Source organism: Ambystoma mexicanum, chromosome 1p (assembly GCF_040938575.1).
Source record: "Ambystoma mexicanum isolate Mex_15411 chromosome 1p, UKY_AmexF1_1, whole genome shotgun sequence".
Taxonomy (NCBI): Eukaryota; Metazoa; Chordata; class Amphibia; order Caudata; family Ambystomatidae; genus Ambystoma; species Ambystoma mexicanum.
Genome location: NC_090921.1, coordinates 129,317,316 through 129,341,275, shown reverse-complemented (window position 1 = coordinate 129,341,275; position 23,960 = coordinate 129,317,316). Strand labels below are relative to the sequence as shown.

Sequence of the window (23,960 nt, the reverse complement as noted above, 5' to 3'; positions counted from 1 at the left end):
GATCTTTGTGGTCATCTCGGTCTACGGCTATAATGTATTAATTGCTGTTTATTTCACATCTTGAAGAGGAGTTACCTAGACTCTGGAAATGCCAGTTTACTGTTGTATTGCTATCAGATACTAAATGGTGACGGCCTAATGCCTGTCTTTTTAAAAATATTTTGTGTTGGTGCATTGTTTATTATTAATTTGCGCTAAAGTGTAAGGGTGCTGTGGGATATATTGACCCACTCAATGCATTTACCCACATCACTGTGCTGCATTGGTGCAAGAAACAGCAAAATGGTTGCACTGACTCCTGTGCGCCAGCATCTCAAAATTGCGTTTTTGCAACCACCCGAATAATGGCTGCACCACCCTGCCACACACATTTCATGCGGGGGTGAACAGAGTACACACTACAGGAATGTGCCAGTGTGCTCTGCAACATTTAACATGGAATTAAGTAAATGGGCAGCATTGCCAGCGGAAACCCCCCAAAATTCCCTTTTAATATGAAACTTTTTCACTTTGTAAAAGCTGCGTTGACACTAATTCCATTCATTCATTTTGAAACCACTGTGATTAAATAGGCCATGCCATGCCCAGGACCATCCATTGTGTCTCAGCAACACCGGGCCTAGTTCCTGGATGACAGGCCCAGTCATGTTGGCTTGGAAAGAAATCAACCAGGGGCTTTGTTTTCATTTTACACAGGAAACATTCATTTTCTTTGCAAAAGTATCTAAAACTCAGCTGTTCAGAGAAAGTCTCTCAATAGCTGAGCCATGCCTGTTACAATGTATCCTTGCTGCAGAACAACTCCAGCATTCAAGAGAATAACTATAGCTGCATGGCAGTGTGTGAATCTGCTGGAGATGGAAAGTTGAATTAAAGAAAGAAATATTGACTGCATGAGCAAGTTCACGCATAAGTTCTGCTTTGCCGCTTGGACCATATGCTTTCTGCTCCTGCCTGATACTTTGCTGGAACCTTTTGTCGGACTTGTGCTACGAGGATCGTCGGGCTGGAGCCCGCATTCTACAGGTTGCAGGTGATTAGAGCCACGCGTCACGCTAGTGGCCCTGCTTGCTTTGTGACATTACCAATGATACCTTTGTTTGTTGTTGCTTCTAGTGAATCACCAGTGCCGACTGTGATTGACACTCACCATAAACCCGCCCAGGAAATTACGAGGTCAACTTCCTTAAAATCGGCTTGCACGCGCACAGCGCGCGTGCACGAGCAAGTTCGCGCATAAGTTCCGCTTTGCTGCGGCGCCGTGGCCTTGCCACCTTTTTTGAAGTTGTTAAATATCGCTGGTGACTGTCTTTCTAGCTGAAGTGACTCCTGTCCCCTGCATCATACTGTTTCTCGCAGGGTTAAAGGTACTGGTTGATTTCCATTCCCTGATTGTTTGGGCTGGCACTCTTATTTGTCTATTTGTTGCATATGGTGTTTGTAGCGTATTCCCTAAAAACTAATATGCCTGACAATATTGTTCGTCCGTGTCTACCACAAATGTTTAATTCCCAACTTCCTCCGTTTGTGCTTTCTCCAAGGTTTACAGGCTTGCCCTTGAACAATTTATCTTCCTCTATTTTGCCGTTAAAATTACAGCCTGAGCCTGTGGTTTGTCCCTCTTCACACACAGTCAGATTCACATCAGGCTGTTTCATTTACTTCTCCTGCCATCTCAGAACAGACGAACCTTGATCTATCTGTGACTGGTGCTCATCCAAAGGATACCATCTTGGATCAAACCATTTTGGCCTCCTTAAAAGCCAAAAAGGTAAAAGAAATTCAGTTATAATACATCACCAAATATTTCGCCAATTGCAGCTTTAAGCTCGAGCGAAGACAGCACTGGCATATCTATGCATGCAAGTCAGTGCGAATCGCCCATTTCAATTTGCTCTGAAGGACGACGTTCCGCAGTTGAGGCAATGGATTATGACACACCTTCTCCGCGGTCGGCCTCCTCCATAGCATCTTTTGCATTTCCTACACCTAGAGCTATGAAGCAACCTCCATCTTTTTCAGCAGCCGTAACTCCCAACATGATGGAACTGGCGCTCTCCGCCATAAATATCTGTTCTAAGCTTACACAAATTAACTAATGCATGATAAACTGCTCAAACAAGCCGTACAATTGGATGAGATTGTTTTGTGGACCCAAACTCACAATCACCTTTCTATGATGGTACATCCTCCTCCATGCAGCCTTCTAGTGCCGAAGATTCTGTTATCTGTGGCAATGTGAGCGATCGAGTCCCTCCTATGCATGTGTCCTCCCCTTGCACCACTGTTTCCTGTCCCGATAAGCCAGAAATAATTAGTTACCCCAGTTTAGTAAAATCATTCGCCCAATTGGCGATGAATTGGCTACTCAAAGCCTGCATGTGAATGAGCCCCAAGAATTTGCTAAAGCCTTGAATAATGGAGACACAGATGTTTGATTCCGCGCCTGCGGCCCAGCATGTACTGGGAACTATAGGCAAAAGACATCTTCGTCCACAGGTCCAAAAACACCTGTCAGTTATGAAAAAATCAAAGAACCTCCCTGCTCGAAGAGGGGTTAAAAGCACCCTCACTGCCTGTTTTAAAGCAATAGGAGGCTCTGTTCCTATGCCTCAATCTATACTTACTCAGCCCCTAGTATGCTCCCGACTGCAGAAGTTGTGAATCCATCCTCACAGGACTCTGTGTTGGTTAAAGACCTCCTAAATGAAGCTATTAATGTTCAGGATGTTTTGAAACAGAAAAACTCACTTGAATATCCACCTCTAGATACTCTTGTTGAGACTATTGCACAAACGGAGGCCGATCATCAATTAATTGCAAATCCTGTTCTTCGCAAGAAAAATGTTACTTTTAAATCTGCTCACCTGTTGCCATCATCTCTACCAAAAGAACAGAGCCAAATCGCTATAGACCAATTAAAGCGGGCAGTAGATGCATATTTGTTGGACGTTGACCTTGCTCAAAGAATCAACATAGTTTTGTTGCGTTCTACACAGCCACTAGATGCTAATAACACCTACCCTGTGTGCAATTCTACCATGCCGCAATTCAAAATGCAAGAGCCGCATAAAAATGAAGGGTTGCAGCAGCAGACTTGCCACATAACTGACAGAAAGGTTCGAACTAATAGTACGACTAGTGAGCGGTCCCCTAGTTTTCCTCTAGCACACCCACAGGTAGCCAAGTCCTCTCTTCTCTTTCATTTTAAAATGCAGAGAGGGACACTTTCTGGCATATGATCTCAATAGATGTAAAATTTAAATATCTTCAGAGATGTGGCCGAGCTACAAGATGTCACTTCAAGGGACATCGGCCAGATTGAAATATTTCTGATGTTTCCCCGCTCAATTGTCAGACTATGGATCCCATCCGGGGTGGTGGCCAACATCATTTGGCAGGCCAAAATGTCTGTTTGAGATGAGGTTATTGCTGGCACAGTATCCAAAAAGCCCTCTGAATCAGAGCAAGGGTCAAATCCCTAAACCCAACATCTATCGGCGTAACCAGACACATAATGCAAATTCTGTTCATCCGCAATTTATCTCAAGTCATTAACCATTAACAATAACAAACCAACAGGTTTTGAAAATCGCCAGTTGGAACACGAGAGGCCATGTACATCTTCAAACTTCTATTAAGACCTTACCTCTCGACTGCCACATACTGGCGTTTCAAGAAACCTGGGTAATTACACCACCAATTTGGGGATGGGTATGATGTTGTTCTTCTCCCAGCTGAAAATGTCCACCTCAAAATGGTTAAAGTTACATTTGCAGCCCAATCATTGGCCGTTCTTAATATTTACAGAAATGCACTTGCCTGGGTAGACGTAGCTTTTTATAGTGGTTTGAATGGACTCCTAGAGTTGCTCAATATATCTGCCTCAACTTCTCATACTATCATTATGGGAGACTTACATTTGGATTGTCATAATCCAAAGCATCAAACCCAAGCAGTGTTCACTTGGCACAATTTCATGGCAGAAAGACACTTTCAAATGGTTAACTGGTCAGTTCCGGGCGACCTTCCATCTCAAACTACGTGGTTTCGCAAAAATTGTGCTAGCACTATTGATTACATATATGTTGATCAAAGATTGTTCAGAAAGATACAAAAGCTAGACATTAGTACGCAACCTCTGTGATCCCAAATTGCTTGCCCTTTGCTTCACCTGGAATGCCCTGAAGCCTAGGGAACTCGCGGCGAATGTTGGTCTCTGGGTTAACAGTGCAAGGACAAGACTAAAGTGGTCTGATCCTAAGGTTCGTGAATTTGAACGTTTGGTACGACGAGATATGACCATGGTGGGGGTCCAATATACAGAGATCTTAGCGCCCTTTGCTCATACTATCACAGTTCCAAGCAAAGCGCAATTAAAACACACACACCTTTGATCAGGCTATTGACAAACTAAGAGAATTTAGGCAATTAAAAAGAATAATCCTCGCTTCACAGCGTTCCAGTCGATGGCAAGAATTAATATCTGCAAAAACCCGGTGCAAAAATTTGGTTTCAAGTCACAAATCGCTTATGTTTCAGCAAGACAGTGAACAAATGGCAAATGCAATGATTAACAAAAATTCTGCCGGGATGTGGCACCTTCTTGGTAATCATCTGAACAACTCACAAGCGGATGCGCAGTTAAGTACAGTAAATGAAGATCAGTGGGTTACATATTACTCTGCTCTTTACGCTGACACCAAATTCGACAAAGCAAATTATGGCCAATCATCTGGGGTTAGGTGGCGTTTAGATTTCACCATAGATGGCATTGAAGAAACCATTAAAAATGCTAGCTCATCCAGGGCGAATGGCATTTCAAACTACACACTTAAAAATAACCCTGCAGAGTGGGCTCGCATTTTACAGCGTATTTTTCAGAAAGTGGTGACTTCTAGATGTATTCCATCATTGTGGCAATCCTCTATCATCATCCCGATTATTAAAAAAGGGGATAGAACTTTGGCACATAACTATTGACCAATTGCGCTTTTAGATTCCCCAGGGAAGATTTTTTTTCAACATTTGTGCTGCATGATTTCAATAAGTGGACCCTGTCAAATGACTTGCGTGGTCCTCAACAGACAGGATTCATTGCGGGAATGGACACTCAGATCAATTTAATAACCCTAAATGCCTGTCAAGATACTAAGCAAGAATTGTATCTAGCCCTTGTTGACTTGCACTCTGCATTCGACTATGTCTCACGGGTTCTCCTGTTTGACAAGTTGAAGCGCAACCATTGTCCTCCAACTCTTTTTGAGATAATTTTTGCCCTGCACTCATGCACTTCGATTCGCGTTTGTTTGTCCTTAGCTGGGGCTTTATCATCTCCCATCCCAACCGCTCGTGGGTTGAAACGGGGTTGCTTGTTGGCCTCTGCCATCAACTATTTCATCCACGATGTGAGTCACATTTTCCAAAGGGTGGTCTCTGACTCTCCAAATATTAACAATCAGCAAATACATACGCTGATATGGTCCTTATTTCAAAAACCCAGAGTGGCCTCCAGACTCTCTTAATGGCTCTTAATTCATATATAGTGTACAATGAATTAATAATGTACACAAATAAAACTCAATTATGTACTCGCCCAAAAAAAATGGTTGTAATAAATTCACATGGTCTATAAGCCAGACAAGACTAAATATAGTCCATCAATACACCTATTTGGGCATGATTTTTGAAGGCTCAAGTCAACCGAAAGCATATCTTGAGCAAGTGGAGAAGAAATTAGACACAGCCATATCACAAGCCAGGATAATCATGCATCGGTATGGTGGGAAATTTTCATTCAAACCTGCTTGGTTCTATTGGAACCAGAAAGCGGTGCCAACCCTCTTGTATGGCTTGGAAACCCTTCCTGTAAACTCCAAATTTGCTTTTGACAAATGGGAGGCAAACTATTGGAAAAAAGTATTATCTTTACCGCTATCCCTTCCATGTTTCTGGCTTCGATACGAGTTGGGTCTGATCTCGCTCCAAGCTCTCTATGATTGGGGATTTATGTTCATTATTTAGGAAATATTTAATATCCACAGGAAATGATGTAATCCTGAAAGAACCAATGGTACATATGTTTACATCTAGACATAAGTTCATATTACTTTGGACCAATGTGGTTTATACCATTTTGACTAATGCAGATGTAATGGTTTACATGTTAATTAACAATCCAGGCCAGGCTAAAGTCCAAATCTGTACCATGGACTGGATTAAGACATGTGAATCATGCTCACTCTATGTAGATGGGGATCATCTGCGCTTCCCTCCAAAGAAAATGAGATGTCTGCCAGCATATTTTAACAGAGCACCTTCACCGAAATATCGTACCGCAATCTTATGACTGCGCTTTAACATCTGGCCCACTCAAGCACTGCTCATGAAACGGAAATTAGTATGAAGGCAAGATAATTACTGTTGTTTTTGTGGATTCATAGAAATGCCTGAAACTTTGGAACATCTAATAACACAATATCCGGCTTTGGTCGTTGATAGAAGAACTCACTTCACAAGACATTGCCAATATCTAGGCAGTCTGGAGCTGGATCATTGCTGGTCAGTGATATTGAACAGCTCTTATTCACCGATCCAAATAGCAGCTGTACATTTTTTGGACAGCCTACATTTGGAAAGCGGAAACAATATTTTAATAGTTACTCAATAACACACAGGGGCTTATCAGGCACAGATAATGTTTTCTTGTTTTTGTTTTGTTACCTAGGTGAATGTTGTATGAATTTAATTATGTTTTATGGCATGAATTATGAATTTCTGTATAGAAGGTTCTTTACTTATGATTATTGTAATTTTATCCTGTTTTACTTCATTTTTGTATTGGTGTTTGAGCTATTATGATCTGATAAATATTTGAAAGGTTGATTTAATTCAACCAATTCAATAAAAAAAAGAAATTATTAGTAGCTGCACCATATGTAAAAAAAAAAATGGGCCTTTGCCCAACTACAGAAAACAATTGTCTGTTTACTGTTTGAAATGAAAAAATAAATTACTGAATGAAAGCTTGCATTACCTAGCAATGGGAAAGGTGTGTTGCTGTTGAGACTATATAACATGGATTATTTAATGCAATAGGCTTGTTTTCATTCTGGATTTAAGAGCATAAATGAAGGATTTTTAAAACCAGGGTGCTGGAGTTGCAAGTTGAAAAACAGGTTTTCTGCTGGGAGGCGGGCTCTCTCTCTCAGCAGTACCTGGCAACTCCCTGATAATTACTGGGTTGGACAGACTTTTGTCTCTATTGATCCCACAGACAATGAAGCTCCCAAGGCAAGGATTTTAGAAGTTTGAAAGGGCAATGAAATCTACAATGAAGCTGAAACCCTCCATCCTGCTTTGAAGGAAATGCCAGTTGGTGTCAGCTGACAAGATAAGAAAAATGGTCCAGGCCCTGCCATTTGCTTTTAAAGATTATTTCATGGAGAAACTTTAAAGACTTCTATCTCTGCAGCAAGACTTTGAAAAATTGTGAAAACTTCCCAGTATAAAATTGATTGTGTTTGCTTTATTTTGAAACTTGGTAGAATGTCTTGACACACTGTGGACAGAAATGGTGAATTATTGAGGATTTAAAGAAAAGTATAAACGTTTCAAACATACATTTTTGTACATGCATCCTTCATGACAGTACCCACATAGGTATAAAATTATGGAATTTTAGGCTGAACTTTTCATGCCTAAAATGATGAAAAAGTAGTAACTGCCCAAAATAAGGTCTCGCAGATTTCAGGATTGGAACGATGTAGTTTACATTCAATATGTGACCTGATTATGCAATTTATTAAGGTGCTACCATTGTACATATGCTTAAATACTGATATGACAGAATATTGGCAAAAAGGTCTGTGGGAAGTCTTTTTACCTCATAAAAATACAACCTCCTAAACTGGTTACCGCCCAGGGGAGGCCGCTAACATTGATTGCCCAATCCAATTGTTTAAAGGCGTGCTTAGCTAAGCCAGCCCAGCAATATAGTCAGTGATGTCACTATGCTCTATATAAAGGATCCCTGACAACAAACTCAACACACTGATTCCTGACTGATTCCTGATTTCCTGCCGAGCGTCCTGTCTGTTCCTGTCTTCTTGCAATTATCCATCTAGAATCCAGAGCCCAATCACAAGGCCAAACCTCGTTGATCCTGCTTCAGCTAAACCTCCATTTTTAATTATCCCAATAACCAAAGGGAAGCTGTGGTGTTTTGGGAAAGCATCCTAAATTTAACCTGGCTTGCTGCTCACTAAATGCAAACCTGCCATCCAGCTGATCTGTAGTATCCAGTAACGAGAAGTGCTACCCGGTATCCAGTCCATGCCAGCTGATTTTGTCCTGCTGTCCTGTGTTAGACCAGATCTGTGTGGGGATCCAGAGCTCTGACTGTCCAAAATCCAAACTAAAAGTGGACTGTGAGTATCAGAACCATAGAAAACCATAGCATACCTTGCCTTGTCCTATCCCAATCTCTAAACCATCCTATCCTTACCTTAATAACGTGTGACATTGTCAGAATCTTTATTGCAACCCTGTCATTGATTTCTAGTGCAAGCGCCATCTGTTTAGTAATTCTTGTAATTTGAAACCTAAACTATCAATCCTATTTGAGTGATCGGACTGTTCCACCAGGGTGGGCGCTGGGGAACTAGGGTTGAACTCATGTATCAACCCTGGAGCTTACTGTGTCCCTCTTTGGTATTCTAACCTGAATGCTCTAGTATAGAGTAACAAACAAAACACCTTTGGGGAGATAAGAGGATTATGAGCCCTCTTTTTGGCACAACCTCTATACTTTGTAGGCGAAGCCTAGAACAACAGACAAAACAGTGCCAAGGGGCTTGATTTGATCCCTTTTCAATTAGTGTCCCAATGCTTGCAGCATTAATCACCAGTTACTGATTAAATTCCAAACAAATTTACAAAAAAATATATATATCATTTATTAGTTTTCATCATCATTAAATAAAAAACTTTGAGTTTGTTCATAGTCAACATTAAAAACTTCGATAACCAGACAACTGGTATAAAGTGCAAATGCTAGTAACATGTACGTCTTCACAATGTGAGAGTAAAACAGCAGAATAATCAAAAAAAATATAAAGTATTCACCACAGATACCAAGAAATAATAAACAGTGTGAAAACCAGGAGTGAATAAAGATTGAGGTCACTCCGGGGTAGTGTTGTGCAAATGTCACCAAAATCAACCTAATCACTCAGTACATTTGTTCGAATTCAAATTCAGACATATTCATTCATTCATCACTTTCCCAACATGTTTCTTTCTGAACGTGTGTGTAAGCAAAGTAAACAGAAATTCTTCAGTGGTAGTCTGTCTACCAAAACCAAAAATAACCCACTAATGATATTAGTGAGGGTACGAAGCACCAAATAACTATAATCAGATTATTGCAGAGTCAATCAAGAGGATGTAAAAAGCACAATAACAAATATAATAGCTTTAAGCACATATTCATTTGATTTAATAGTCCAAACTCTTCTCGTCCTGTGAATGGTCTAAGAATTGTTTGAGACTCAACAGCAAGAGAGGGACTCCATATCTGAAAAAGGAACAGACCCAGGGTAAAAAAAATGAGTAATGCCCTGTTTATTCATTCACTCTCTAGTAAATAGAAAGGAATGAACATTAAAGGTCGACCTAATTTATAAATAATGGTCAACAAATGATATAACTGCCTAAATTGGCAAGTATATCACTTTAAGTGGTCTAAAAAGAAAGGTAAGCGGTGACACTCAGGATGATAAAAAATACTCAAGAGAGTAAAAGTTGTAGCACCAACAAATACAAAGTAGCAGCACTGTAGAAATTAGATGGAATAAACTGCTCAATGTGCTTACTCAAACAGGAATAGGTAAATGGGAAACTCGTTCGGACACATTAGTGCATCAAAGTGTTAGGGTTCGGAGTGAGAATCATCACTTGCATCAAAAATGGAAGTTCACAAGGGAATATAAGCAAGATCATCCGAGTTGGTCGGTCTTTAATTTCATGTGACTACAGTCTGGAATTGCACATAACACCGTTGGTTATTCTGCATCAGAGAGACGAGAAAAAGCAACAAACGAAATGCATCTCTATCGGTATGTTCTGCAGAACATTAGAAATGTAAGCATGTAGTGGTGGAATAAGTTGCTTACCGTTCCTAATGCACTCATGGTTGCGCGGTGGAAGAAACCATATCATGTCCTTTCCGTTGTATTTAGAATGTTGAAACTTTATCCGTGTTTTGTGGACCGAACTCGGGATAAATGTCCTGTGGCGTTCCTTTGTTAGCACATAGCTGCAAAAGTGCTATGGGTGCAGATTAATGGCGTTAAGAAAAAACTTATCTCGCGACCGCCTACGCTAAGCTAAGCTTAACGAGGCTTAGGTTAGTAGGTGAGCGGGTCGGATCAAAGTCGCAGCGCAGCATGGACACCAAATGGCATGCCCTACTAAGGTGGAATTGCAATTAGTATGTGATTTTTGTTGCCATTTAGATTTCAGCCCTTTGTCTACTTCTGTACTCTTTGTTGTATATTGGAAAATGGCCCACAACTTTCGGGAAACCCCATAACTGAGACAGACTCGTCGTGGATTTTGGTCTGAGCAACACATTGTTCCTGGTCACTTGTTCTTTCAAGTTTCTGCTGCGTTTAAACGCAACAACAGGTCTAGGTACCGGTGTCTCTCCTTTTTCAAGGATTGGCCAATTCCTCAAAATTATCTTCTTAATGTCATTTGACATATTGCTGAAGGTGTTCACAAACATTATTGTGGGATCTTTCGTGGTTTTGGAATATTCTTTGTATTCCAATAGGGACTCCCGATTATTATTAGCCCTTTTAAGAGCTTTCTTAACTATCTTCTGCGGATAGCCTCTTTGGTGTAACTTTTTCTGCATCTTGACCGCTTCTTCGTTGAATTCCTCCTTCTTAGAACTATTCCTTTTGAGCCTCAAAAATTGGCCCAAAGGGAGGTTGTCCCTTACATGTTTAGGATGTGAGCTACTATAATGCAGCAACAAATTTCTGTCTGTTGGTTTATTGTAGGTTTTGACATAGATGCAGTTCTTCATGGGGTCTACCGTGATGGTAATGTCTACGAATACAAGTTCACTAGTGCTATAGTTGGATGTAAATTTCAAATATCTATCTTGACTGTTATCCACACGAGAAATTCTTCAAGGATTGTTTTCGGGGCAGATCAGATTACAAGGATTGCATCGATGTACCTTCGCCAAATATGTATATATTTGAAAAAAGGATTTGTTATTTTCATGATTTAGTTAATTTCAAAGGCTTCCATGTAAAGGTTAGCTACACTCGGGGCTAGAGTGGCTCCCATGGCCGTGCCATGTATTTGCTGGTAAAATTCACCATTGAAATGGAAGTAGTTTTCAACTAAACTCATTTCCGCACACCAGAGGATGAAAGAAATGGGTGTAAAACTGTTCTTGTCCAAATTGATTTTCTTTTCTGTTTTCACTACCTGATTTTTCTAAAAACGCACCTCATACTACCTTTCATACCTCCCTCAGTTTGATAGCTAGAGTTAATTTCACATCCTGATTGTACCTAAGATCTATAGCTACACCCCACACCAAATCATGAATTTCACCCGTTTTTATCAAAAACAGTTTCGTTAATTTCAGGCGGGAATGAGCATTTTGGCAAAGTTTTACACGTGTTATTTTTACTATCAATTGTCTTAAACCTTCCATTCATTTTCGAATTGTATGCTTTTGCTCAACCTTTTGCTTATGATTGCTTGTAACTTTCCAGTGTTGCTTCAGTAAAGAGTTGTACTTATTTAAGGATTTTTGCACACTTTCATTGTTTTATTCAGCCATTTCCGAGTCATTTTAACATTGCAAGGGTTTCAAATCCGTTTTTCTCGCTTGTTTGGGGAGGGAAGGTTGGATTTGAATTTTGTTTCTTATTCCTCATTCCTGATTACCTGCTGCTTCCTTATATCTATTTAGAATTGATTATTTGTGGGTTGAGGAATATTGCAGGGGGAAATCCTAACTTGAGTGCTATCTTGCCAAAAATTGAAAGTATCTCTATTCGTTGGTGTTCTCTATCTGTGTTGCCAAAGGATTAATTTAAGTGCATTGTTCACATTCCTATTTGTTATTGTCACCTCATTGGTGATTGCTGCCCCCTATATTAAAAAGTGTATGATTTTCTTGAATTTCTAAATAAATATTGCCTTTACCAACCAGCCTGGTTCCTGGTCCATCGTGACCCAGGTTATTTGAATAAGGGGTGTGATATGAGTGGTGTGCATCCTGGAGTTCTCTTCTACAATCAACTCCAGGTGGAGAAAATGGCCTTTACTCTGCCTTCAAAGGTATCACACCCACTTAGTCCCTAATTCACACCATTATACCAAGAATTCAAAAGCCCAATGAGGGGTGCAACCAGTCTCCCCTCATCCTCTGCTTCACATGTTTCTATCACTTTGACTGCCCCTTTGATAAAAAGGAATACACCGTCCACAGTCCCCCAACACATGGCAGACCAATTACATGAAGTGCACCACCACGCCAGGTGATCAAATGTAAGCACATCGTAGCTGTTTTGTCCTCCTTCCCCTTATTGTGCCCCTTTCGCTCCCTCCTTTCTCTGTATGTTGTCTTCATTTATTGTTTGTTACTGTTTCTTAAAACTGGTTGGCCCCTTTCTGGTTCATAATGGTCTTTCTCTTGCAGACTGGGACTCTGACCGAGGATGGTTTGGACATGTGGGGATTCCTCCAAGCTCAGTCTGGCAAGTGAGTCTGTGACCTCTTGGGTTAACTTACATTCTTGCTGCTTGGCAAAGTTATTTGATCTAGAACTGTGATGTCAGCAGGGGAGTACGCCATTGACCAGAGAATGGTGAAGTATGTAGCTCTGTGATCTTTGAGAACTATATTTCCCAGTTTGTCTTCTGATATGCACTGGCTACAACATTCTCCCTGTTTTATATATGGTGTGTGAGAGAGAGCGGGGTAGTTGTTTAGATGGTATGGGATTCAGGAGTATAAAGGGGGTCGGGTGGGGGGGGACCCAGAATCACACTGGAGGTGTTGAATGTCTATGGTGTTTAAAAAGACAAAATTGTGGCATAGACCAGTCTTGCACAAGTGAATCTGCATTGATTTGAATTGAAAGAATGTTTTGCTTCAATTTATGTTAATTTCACTCACCGTTTCGTTTAAAAGTGCAAGCTTCTACTGGACGCTGAAAAGGTTCAGAAAGATAGCCATATTCTACTCCCCCAGGATTAGCTAGTGTGCACCATATGCTTAGGAGTTCTTGAAATGATGCTTTCTGATTAGCATGTCAACCACAGGAGCATCCTGTAGTAAAAAAGGAACCAAGACGAGAGAGGCTTTAAATCTATATAGTAAGAGCAGCCTGGTTCTGGAAAGCTTGTTGGCTGTAGGGTTGGACCAGAAGATGGGTGTAGGTATGAGTTTACAGTGAGTTCACAGATGTGGGAAAGGGTAGATCAGGAGAAAGACAAAGACGAGCGCAAACTCTAAGGGCCCCTCTTTGGCTCTCTTTCCGGCTGCACCTATTAGTCCACCTGCTGACAAGACTGACATCGATTAGATGTTAGGTGTTGGGGCCCTATAAAGCCTACAATTGACTCAGAAGGGCTTGGGCCACAGTTGAACGTGTTACCTCGTTCCTCTGGAATTACCTCCTCGGAATTGGTTGTGCTGCCTGAAAGTTTACCTTATAAGAATCAAGGTAAAATATATTGGGCCATAGTGAGGCTTCTGAGGAAAAAGAACTCCAATCATACTGGAGAGCCATCTTCACATTTGTGTTTGGGAAGTTCCCTTTCATTTTGACTTGCCCAATCCTGCAACTCTGCTGAATGCAAGATAAACCATAGATACAGTTGTGGACTCCTTGTTCCTAAGTGAAACAATGTGACTATTCCTATGTAAGAACTATGAATAACTTTTAAAACTCCCTCATATCCACACAACGTTGTTACTTGCCTCAAACCCATGAAAACCTATTCCTAGATTATGGTTTGCCTTAAGTTTACTTGCTTTGGACTGGTGTCACCTTATGTTATTAAGGCCTCTGATAACTCGTTCTCTTGTGTACGTCCACTTTCCTCCATACTGATGGGAGTCAGTCCCATGGGGTCGGGACCAGAGCCTTTTTTGCACCACAAAATGAACTCTCCTTTACATTTGAAGCATGCAAGGGTGTGCCTGGGCATGGCTGCCCATGCTTACTCCTCCCACTGGCCTTGCCCGTCAATCTTTTTTACCGCTCAAATGAACTAGATTCCTTGTACCAGACCAGTGCAGCTGAATTACTATTTTTATTTTGTCGTACATAGCTTTCCAGACAAAATGTTTTTGTTGACTTGTATTAAGGCTGATTACCTGCCAGTTCACCACCATACAATCCGTGTATGCTAGTGATAACTTGGTTTAGGTCCTGTGTCAGGTGCTTCCTGGTTTCAGACAAGCAGAGTCATTGTTTGAGGTGCTTGGGCCCCGATCACATCTGGGTTATCTGCGTGTCATGCGGGGCCTCTTGTTCGCTCACACTTCGACGTGTAATTTTAAAGGCCTAATGAACTTTTGTATATGTTTATACTTGTAGAACAACTTAAATCAGTGGTGTTGTGCTTTGTGGACACGTAGCGCTAGCTCACTCATACCCTTCTTGAGACTTAGCCGTGCCGCTCTGCTACCTTCCTTGAGTGGGTTTCGCTAAACTGTGTCTTCCCTGTTCAGCATAATAGGATGGGCTCCCAAAATCCTCCCCCATTATTTTGGAAATCCATCTCAACATTGCTAGCATACCAGTAATGCGCCTTTCACAGTCCCATACCATCAAGCCATAGTGACAACAGATGCATCCAAAGATAGCTGGGGTGGGGCGGGGTGGGTCACACCGCCAATTCTTCATGCAGGTGCCTCTGGTCAACAGAAGGAAAGTCTCTCCACATCAACATTCTAGAGCTCAAGTCAGTGTTCTTGGCTTTCAAGTCCTTCCTGCCACATCTGCAAGTGAAATTGGTACAGATGTTCATGGACAGCACAACCACAATGTTCTACATTCGAATGCAAGGCAGTACCAGACCTCAGATCCTGTCACCCAAAGCGCAAACTGTGGGTCTATGCTCTTTCCATGGTAATGGTCCAGTCTGGTTTTCACCTTGGGGAGCATCCACAACTCTCGTCAGATTCCCTCAGCAGCGAACTCTGCTCCTGCCACGTACAGGAACTCCTCCAGGACCAAGTGAAAGCCTATTCTGAACTTGTAGGTAAACCAGAGGTGGACCTGTTCGCCATGAACAACCACTCCAAATGACTCGTTTTTAAGCAATTCACTCATCCAGCCGGTCTGGGATATGCCTGCATATTCCAATGCAACAGGTTCCTATACGCCTTTCCACCGTCTCCCCTCATATAGTCCTCCACACAGTCAGACAGTGGATGTGTAGCCTGATCCTTGTGGCATCAGCATGGCCAAGGCAATTCTGGTTCTCAGAGCTTCTAGCAATTTCTTCAGCCCTACACATCAAGCTTCTGTCTGTGTACAACCTGCTATCCAGGTACTTGGGCGAGGTCCTCCACCACAATACATCCTCGCTCAATTTCACAACATGCACCATTAATGCCATAATGTACTTGCCAAGGCACAAGCTCCATCTCATGTTGCAACAAGAAATGCAAGTGGTTCACTGTTTGGTGTTCCAATCAGGCAGGGGACACCCTTAACTTTCAGCTGCTACAAAGCCTGCCTTACTTGCTCTCCTTGGCTACCAGTGGCTTTGCTCTCTCTTCCATCACGATACACTTGGCCGCCATTTCCCATGTCAAGCGCACATCACTGGCGCCTTTGGTATGGTCACATAGAGTGGTGAAAGAGTTTATGAAATTACTTTTCTTGTCTTTTCTCCCTTTATATAAACCTCCTACTTCTTGAGAACTGAATGTTGTTCTACCTAGCTTGATGACAGGGTTATTGGGGCAGGAGCATTTAAGCTGATGCATAAGCACATATCCAATTTGTAACATGAAATACAACGTTTCTGGTGGCGATCACCTCAGTCAGGCAGCTAAGCGAGATTAAAGCACTTGCCTCGCAACCTCCTTACTTTGTTTTACATAAAGACACGGTTCTCCTTCTGTCCAATCCTACATTCATGCCCAAAGTGCACTCTTCTTTCTCCAGCATGGGATATTTCATGGATACACATTCTTTGACTATTCCCCGCCGACAGACTGGAAATCCTCAGTAACATTTTATTATATAATAGTTTTTAAGCTCACTTTAGTAGCCCACCCATGTTCTTTTGGGTGTATTGTGCCTCAGCCAATGGGACGTCGAGTGACAAGCCCCACCCAGGAGGCCATCTTCAGATTCTAAGTTTCACATCGTGCTGAGGAGTCCTCGAGGCTTTCTCTCTTGGTGAAAAAAAGTCAAGAACCAACAAAAATGTATAAAGTTAATATTTCTTCACAACTTTACTAATACATCTAGACAGATAAGTGCTTCTTATTGTCTTAATATGAAGGACAAACTGAAGTTTCTGTTCAAGGCATGCCAGTCATGTGGCATTAAAAATGTTTGAGGGTGGTCAGCATTCTGAATGCATATACTGCCTCTATCCTAATCACATTCAGGAGGATTGTCAGATCTGTGCTACTTTTTGCTCAAAAACCCTCAAGGATAGGAGGAGAAGATTGAGCCTGAAGGCTGATACCCCCCTTCGGAGGCAGAATCCTCAAAGTGTGGTGGAAGGCAAATCCGATAGACCAAAAGTTTATAAAAGGGCCAGATCAGAGGACAAAATGACATCTTCCTCTTCGACCCACAAAAGTAAAAAGGAAGAAATAACGGCCCGTCAGTTGAGGACCTCGCCGACTAGCAACCCTCTGACGAAATCCTTGACGGCAAAACCATTGTTGTCGGCCTCATTGTTGATGACCATCAACAGCCGCAAAACCACAGTCGGCGGCCTAGTCCTCGTCGACGACACCATCGTCGACATTGTCGACTGGTAAACGGGTGAAATCTTTGTCAACGATACTGTCCACACGCCAATCAACGACACTTGCCCCGTCAACGACAACTACCTCCCCGTCAACGGTCCCGTCACTAACAGTACATGGAAGGCCACCAACACCTTACCTGTCTGCGCATTTGACGGGGAGCACACAAGATATCAAAAACAGGAAAAACTGAAGGTTTAGAAAAACAAAAGCACAAACGCAAGTCGGATGACAAATATGTGCCAAGTAGGAAGAAGCAACAGCAAATACATGTCTCTGCACTGGCCCAACAAAGTCTGATAGTCCTAAAACTTCCTATCAATCGCCTGCATTCGCCGAACCTCATGGACGAGCACAATAAGGGAACATTCTTCACCTCAGATCCAGAGTTTGAACAGAGGTTCTCACCCCAGTCATCTGAAGAAAGCAAATTTTCACCGTGGAACCAAGGCCACAAGAGTCACCGCAACTGACATTACCAACCCTGGCTGCTGCTTTACAACCAACAGAACTGCTACTCAACCCACAGTCCCTGTTATACTTACAAAGTACCATCTACTCTTAAGAACCGAATTCAGAAACTAGAGACCAGGCTTACCAGTAAATCGGCCCCTCCCGCAAACACCTTTCGAAGCGCCAGGCCTCTCGGGGGACCCGAGCGACCTGACAGAAACCGGGTGAATGAGCCAAGTGGACCGCCTGTTGGGCCTAAGAGGCACATGCGACCCGACAGGATCAGCAGCCCCATTGGAACACAACGGGCCTCACCAGGACCACACCATTCGCCCATATAGTCAAGAGGAAGGAGTGCTCCAATCCTCTACCACCAACAATGAGGAAGGTAACGGACACTGTTACCTCAACCTCAAAATCTACACAACCAGATAACTGGGAGGACATGGACTTGGGTTTGATGCAACGGTTCTTCAGAATCTTGGGTCAGTCTCCACCTGATGACATAACTGCTTTCCACAATACCGTTCGAAAGGCTTGTGAAGAATTTGACCTAATACCATCATAGCAGAAAAAGGATCCTTTTCGATCTAATGAACAAGTGCAGGAAGGCGGTAATGTCCACTCCCATCCTAGACCACGTTTGGGAGGAAGAGCTATTACTCATGAGAAAACCTTCCTCCGAATCGGCATTGAAAGGCTGCTTAAAGAAGTAATTTAAGGCACCTAAGGTGTACCCTTGATGTTTTACATCCCAGCCGACACCTGATTCGGTAGTATCAGCAGTAGCATGTAGAAATGCAAACGTACAAGGTCAAATGCTCAGTACCACCTGACAATGACAGCAGGAAGCAAGATGCTTTCAGTGAGAAAGTCATAGCCACTGGAGCCACAACAGTAAAATCGGCTAATTCGCTTGCAATAATCTCAAGATATGACCATGGGACGTGGAACCGGCTCACACCGCTGTTAGAATACCTGCCAGAAGACTAAAGAAAACAGGCCTTGGACATCCTCTGAGAGGGTGAAGAAGTCTCAAATCATGCTATCAACATAGCAGTTGACATAGTGGAAACAGGGTTTAAACAAATTAGTCATGGAGTAGTACTAAAACAGGTATGTTAAAATGCAGACTTCAGAACAGATGTGCAATAAAAGGTGCTAGATATGCCTTTTGTGGGAGACCAACTCTTTGGTCCCAAAATTCATGACGCCCTAAAAGCCATAAAAGCAGACACTGACACTAGAGATCGCTCACCACACTGATGAGGAGGTGCAATTTTCGCTCCTTTAGAGGGTCCTCTGGTCATTCTACAGCGACAAATAGAGGAGGAAAACATAACAAAGCACATCCTCACAATCGCAAGCGTACCAGCAGGGATATCGCTGGTCATACCCATATAAGCAAAAATGGCCATCATACAAAAATGGTCACGCCATAGAATTCCAGGGAACCCCCCTCCAATGCCCTCATAATTTCAACACCAGCCGCACCTAAACATCTTAAAGGGCGAAGTGGAGAAACTGCTCATGAAAAAAGCAATTTAAAAAGCCCCTCCACATCAAAGGGGCAAAGGAACCTACTCCAGATTCTTCGTCAAAAAAATCAGACGACTCATGGTGACCAATTCTGGACCTAAAATCTCAACAAATATGTCAAGAAACAAAAGTTCAATATGGCCACCCTGACAGATGTCAAGTCAGTAAAAGAGAACGACTTCCTAGCGTCACTAGATTTCAAAGACGCATACTTCCACAATGCCATTTGCAGAAATCAGACCATTCCTAAGATTTGTAGTGGGCACAAACGACTACCAAGTCAAAGTCCTCCCATTTGGCCTTCGCCCAGCCGCAAGAACATTCCCAAAATGCCTGGCTCCTATAGCCACGTCGTTCATGAAAAAAGGGTACCATGTTTATCCATATCTGGACGATTGGTTGGTATGAGCACCATGTCAGTGTGGGGGAAAGAGCGATCACGCAGGTGTCCAGCACCCTTTTGCGCCTCGGTTTTGCAATAAATTCAAGCAAGTCCTGCTTCAAGACATCAAACACGTTAGTGTTCCAAGGGGTGCAGTACAAGACCAATGAGGGCCGAGTACGTCCCTCGATGGAGAGGGCCACGTCAATACCTAGTCTAATCCAAAGGTTTTACCCGAGCACCAAGGTCACAGTTAGATCTGTCATGCAACTCTCCCCTAACACAACATTGCAGGTTACAAATGAGGCCGCTACAAGAATTCTTAGCGGATCAGTGGTCCCAATTAAAGGGAACATGGAAAGACAAGCTGGCAGTAACAGTCGCCCACAGACAGCTTTCGGTGGTGGCTCATACCATCCCAGATCTCCAAGGGAGTCCCATTCAGGGATCTGCCTTTTCAAGAAACCCTGATCAGATGCCTTGCTAACAGGATTGGGCATGTACACGCACACCATCCGTCTGTGAAGGGCCATTGGTCCCTGACCGAGAAACAACTCCACATAAACCATACTGGAGCTGAAAGCAGTGGCTCACGCCTCCACTCATTCAAGCCAGTGTTCAAAGGCAAAGTGGTACGAGTGTTCACAGACAACACAACCATAGTGCGTTATGTACAAAAACAGGGAGGCACGAGATAAATGACCCTCTCCAGAGCAGCCCAACCAACAGCTGTGGCACTGGACCATCCAGAACAACATGCAACTAGAAGCATTTCACCTTCCAGGAAACGAAAACAAAACTGCAGATCAGCTGAGCAGGACCAACAACCAGTAACAAGAGTGGCACTTGGTGGACAAGAAACTCCTACACATCTTCAACAGATGGGGAGCACCGACCATCATCAATGGATTTGCCACATGGGAGAACAAGAAAATAACCGCTGTTTGTGGGCAGATATCTGCACCATCAATCACTACGCGACCAGTCTTGCGCAGGGTCCTACAAATGATTGCAACGTACAAGTGCACTGTCATCCTCATAGCACCAACATGGGTGAGACAACTATGGTTTTCAGAGCTTGGTCACCTGTCCCAGGACCGTCCAATTCCTCTGGGTCAAGACCCGATCTACTAACCATGTGCAACCAACAGGTGCGTCACCACAATCCAGTGGTGCTCAACTTAAAGGCCTGGTTCCTGACTTTGAGTTCGGACAACTTCCAATTCCACAGGAGTGCAGAAACATCCTTGAGGCTGCAGGGCGGAATCCACAAACAAATCATACAAATACAAGTAGGATAGGTTTTGCACTTTGTGTTCTCAAGAACAATTGGACCCATTGTTTGGGGAGCCTCACCAAATCCTACTGTTCCTGTTGAAATTATCCATAGATGGGTTATCACTCATCCATCAAGGTACATTTGGCAGCAATTTCTAGATAGACTGGAAAGCAAGGAAAAGCTCCCATTTTTGGAGCAGCCATTGTAAAACACTTCATGAGAGGCCTATTCCGCACCTACCCCCCCTCGGAAAAAAACACCATCTCAGTGGAGCTTAAACACTGTGCTGCCTGCTCTAATGAAATCTTTGTTCTAACCAATGGCGACCACAGACATAAAGTTTGTGTCTTGGTAAACCGCTTTTCTGGTGGCGACTGCGTCTTTCAGACGGATGTCAGAAATGCATGCGCTATCTGTTAAACGTCCATATCTCCGGTTTGAAAGGAACAAGGTAATCCTGAGAAACAAACCCTACGTTCATTCCCAAGGTACTATCCACCTTACACTTAAAACTGAGGTTACTCCACCATTTTTCTTTGTGCATTGATCCACACCAGCGGAACAGTCTCTCCACTCGCTAGACCTTCAAAGAGTTATGAAGTTCCACATAGACAAAACAAAGAACTTCAGGTGCACATTTCAACTATGTGACCTTTGGGGCCCCTAACAAAGGTCAACCTATTTCAAAACAAGGTATTGCTATTTGGGTCTTCAGTTTCCACAGCGCACACCCAGGCCAATCGGCCACTACAAGTACATATTCATGCTCATTCCACTGGAGCAGTCAGATCTTCAGTAGCGCTGTGGGCAGGGATTCACCTGTCGGACATCTGCTGTGCTGCAACCTGGGCAGTCCCGCAAACCTTTGTCAAGCCTTACTGCATGGAGGGACAAGGATAGACTGAAACAAAGGTCGGAAGAGCCACCCTGCCATGCTTGTTTCAATAGGGTGTGCATTCTCCCAATACACCCCATATTACAAGATGTTTACTGCTGTGGCAATCGATTCAAAGCATGTGAATCCATGAAAGATCCAATGCTGGAGAAGGAGTACGTTGCTTACCACTAACTCCTGTTCTCCAGCATTGGTATCTTTCATGTATTCACATGCGACCGACCACCTACCACCCCAATGGAAGACGGGCTGCATTTTGCCAACTCTTCTTTCTGGGGTAAGAATCTGAAAATGGCCTCCAGGGTGTGGCTTGTCACTCGACATCCCATTGGCTGAGGCACAATACACCCAAAAGGACATGGATGGGTTAAGTGAGCTTAAAAACTGTTATAAGCTATAATAAAATGTTACTGAGGATTCCCAGCCTTTAGGTGGGAAATACTCAAAGCATGTGAATCCATGAAAGATACCAGTGCTGGAGCACAGAAGTTACAGGTAAGCAACATACTCCTTTCCTCTCAACGAGCCATCGGTCCTGTCGGTTTTCTTCAGCTCTCCTATTGCACCAGCTGAATGCTCTTCCCTGATGTCATGGGGGTGGTCAAATATCAGGTTGATCAGACCAAATCCTTCTAAAAATCGTTGCAGCTGTTTGTTGCATTTGGGTCTGCGGCTTCCGGAAAAGGCCTTAGGATTCCATTTGCAGATGGCTTTTGTATTGTTGTATGCCATCAACTTGCTAACAGGCCCCTTCACGTTAGCCTGAGCACATTCTACGAGAGAAACACTCCTACCAGAAGAGCAGCAGTGGACAAGGCTGCTGTTGGGCAACTGCAGATCGGCTACGTTGAGGTCTACTCAACCGTTCACCAAGGTCTACTGCATTGAAAAATTCTGTGGAGGAGTCCATGTTTGCCTAAAGTGAGACCTGTGACGCCTGTTCCCCAGCATTATCTTTCATAGATTCACATTCAACCCTTCCGCCTCCCCCACAAGTGGCTTGTCTTTGTACTGTAACATGCAGTATACAAATCTTCCGATGGCCTCCAGAGGTGGAACTATAAGACGCTGCATATTGGCTTGTGGGTAAAAAAAAAAACACTTTAACAAAAGCAGTTTTTGGGGTTTTCTATGAAACTGCTTAATGTATCAAGCATTCCCTTAATCATGTTATCGTTGCTAAATAGATTGTTCAGTGAACACAATGTTTGTGTTATTGCACAAGACTCTTCCCTGCAAGTTCACTGTGCACACTCCACTCGAGGTATCGGATAAAAACACTTGCCTTCATTTCAAACATCCACTTCAATGTTATTTGCAAAGTAGCTCAATAGAGCTCAGTTCACGCTTTCACACAGCACTAATCGGTTGATATGCAAGTGAGAGTAGACTTGCAGGTAATACTAAAACATGTTGTTTGACAGTTCCTTCAACTCAGCCTCTGCCACTACCTTCAGGTACTGCTAGCTAGCCTATGCAAAGCATGAGCATCTAAGCAGATTCACAAGCCTCAGAAGGTATACAGTACTTAACAGTAATCTTCTTGATGTCGTCTTTATCTGCGTAATCCTATGCATCCACCCAACTTCCCCTTGCTTCTCCAGCCTCTCATGCTTGCTTACACCAACCAGCACAGCATGCCTGAAAAACAATCTTAAGGCCATCAACACGTAAGGGATTTTGCGTACACGTAGGGTAGGGATAGTACAAAAGGGTTGCCCCTCTCAATGCCCTTTTAGATTCCGATAAACAACTTGTAGTAATCCGCTGGAACCTCTCGATGGTGTATGCAAAGCACGCAGTTCTAAGAACGTAAAAGCACTGAAAGACTATTACTGTTAAGTAATTTTGGCCCTATGGCTTTATTTACCTTTTACTATTATGACTTAATGCATATGTGTTAATTGTGTATTTTTATACTTGTGTGGAAAATCTATTGCTTGACAATCTCTTGTTTATATTCATTGTACTTCACACTAAGCCTCAAATCGCCTTAATCTAAGCTTTCCTGTTCGCCCTCATTACCATGTGACAGTTGGTTAGACCTTTGTGCTAAACCTTTGCAGGACCGCCAAGGGTGACTTCTTGGAGCCTTACACCAATGGTGATTGTGAAATACATCCTGCTAGTGTCCCCAACAATGTTTCCCATGCCAATTTCCTCCTTTCTATAGAAGCAAAAATAACTTGAGCGTACTAGCTTTCAGGGAGATGTCCAGCTCATGGCGAAACTAGAATTGTTGCATGTTCAAGACTTGGGTGGAGACTCTGGGATGAAAATGAGTAGCAGAGCTGCAGTACCAGAACCTGCATTATTACATCAAGCATAGAAGGGAGGGATACTCTGGTAGGATAAGGCTTGTGATTTGT

At 42.9% G+C, this 23,960-nt stretch overlaps 1 protein-coding gene across 3 annotated transcripts in view; it reads left to right on the top strand.

Annotated features, from left to right (window-relative positions):
- LOC138567068 (polyamine-transporting ATPase 13A3-like) overlaps positions 1-23,960 on the top strand; it is a 656,189-nt gene that overhangs the window by 339,060 nt on the left and 293,169 nt on the right. For all 3 annotated transcript variants that reach the window (XM_069644931.1, XM_069644921.1, XM_069644914.1), the window contains one exon: positions 12,734-12,795. In XM_069644931.1, the coding sequence (XP_069501032.1) occupies positions 12,734-12,795 (62 nt within the window). The remainder of the gene's footprint in view (positions 1-12,733; positions 12,796-23,960) is intronic.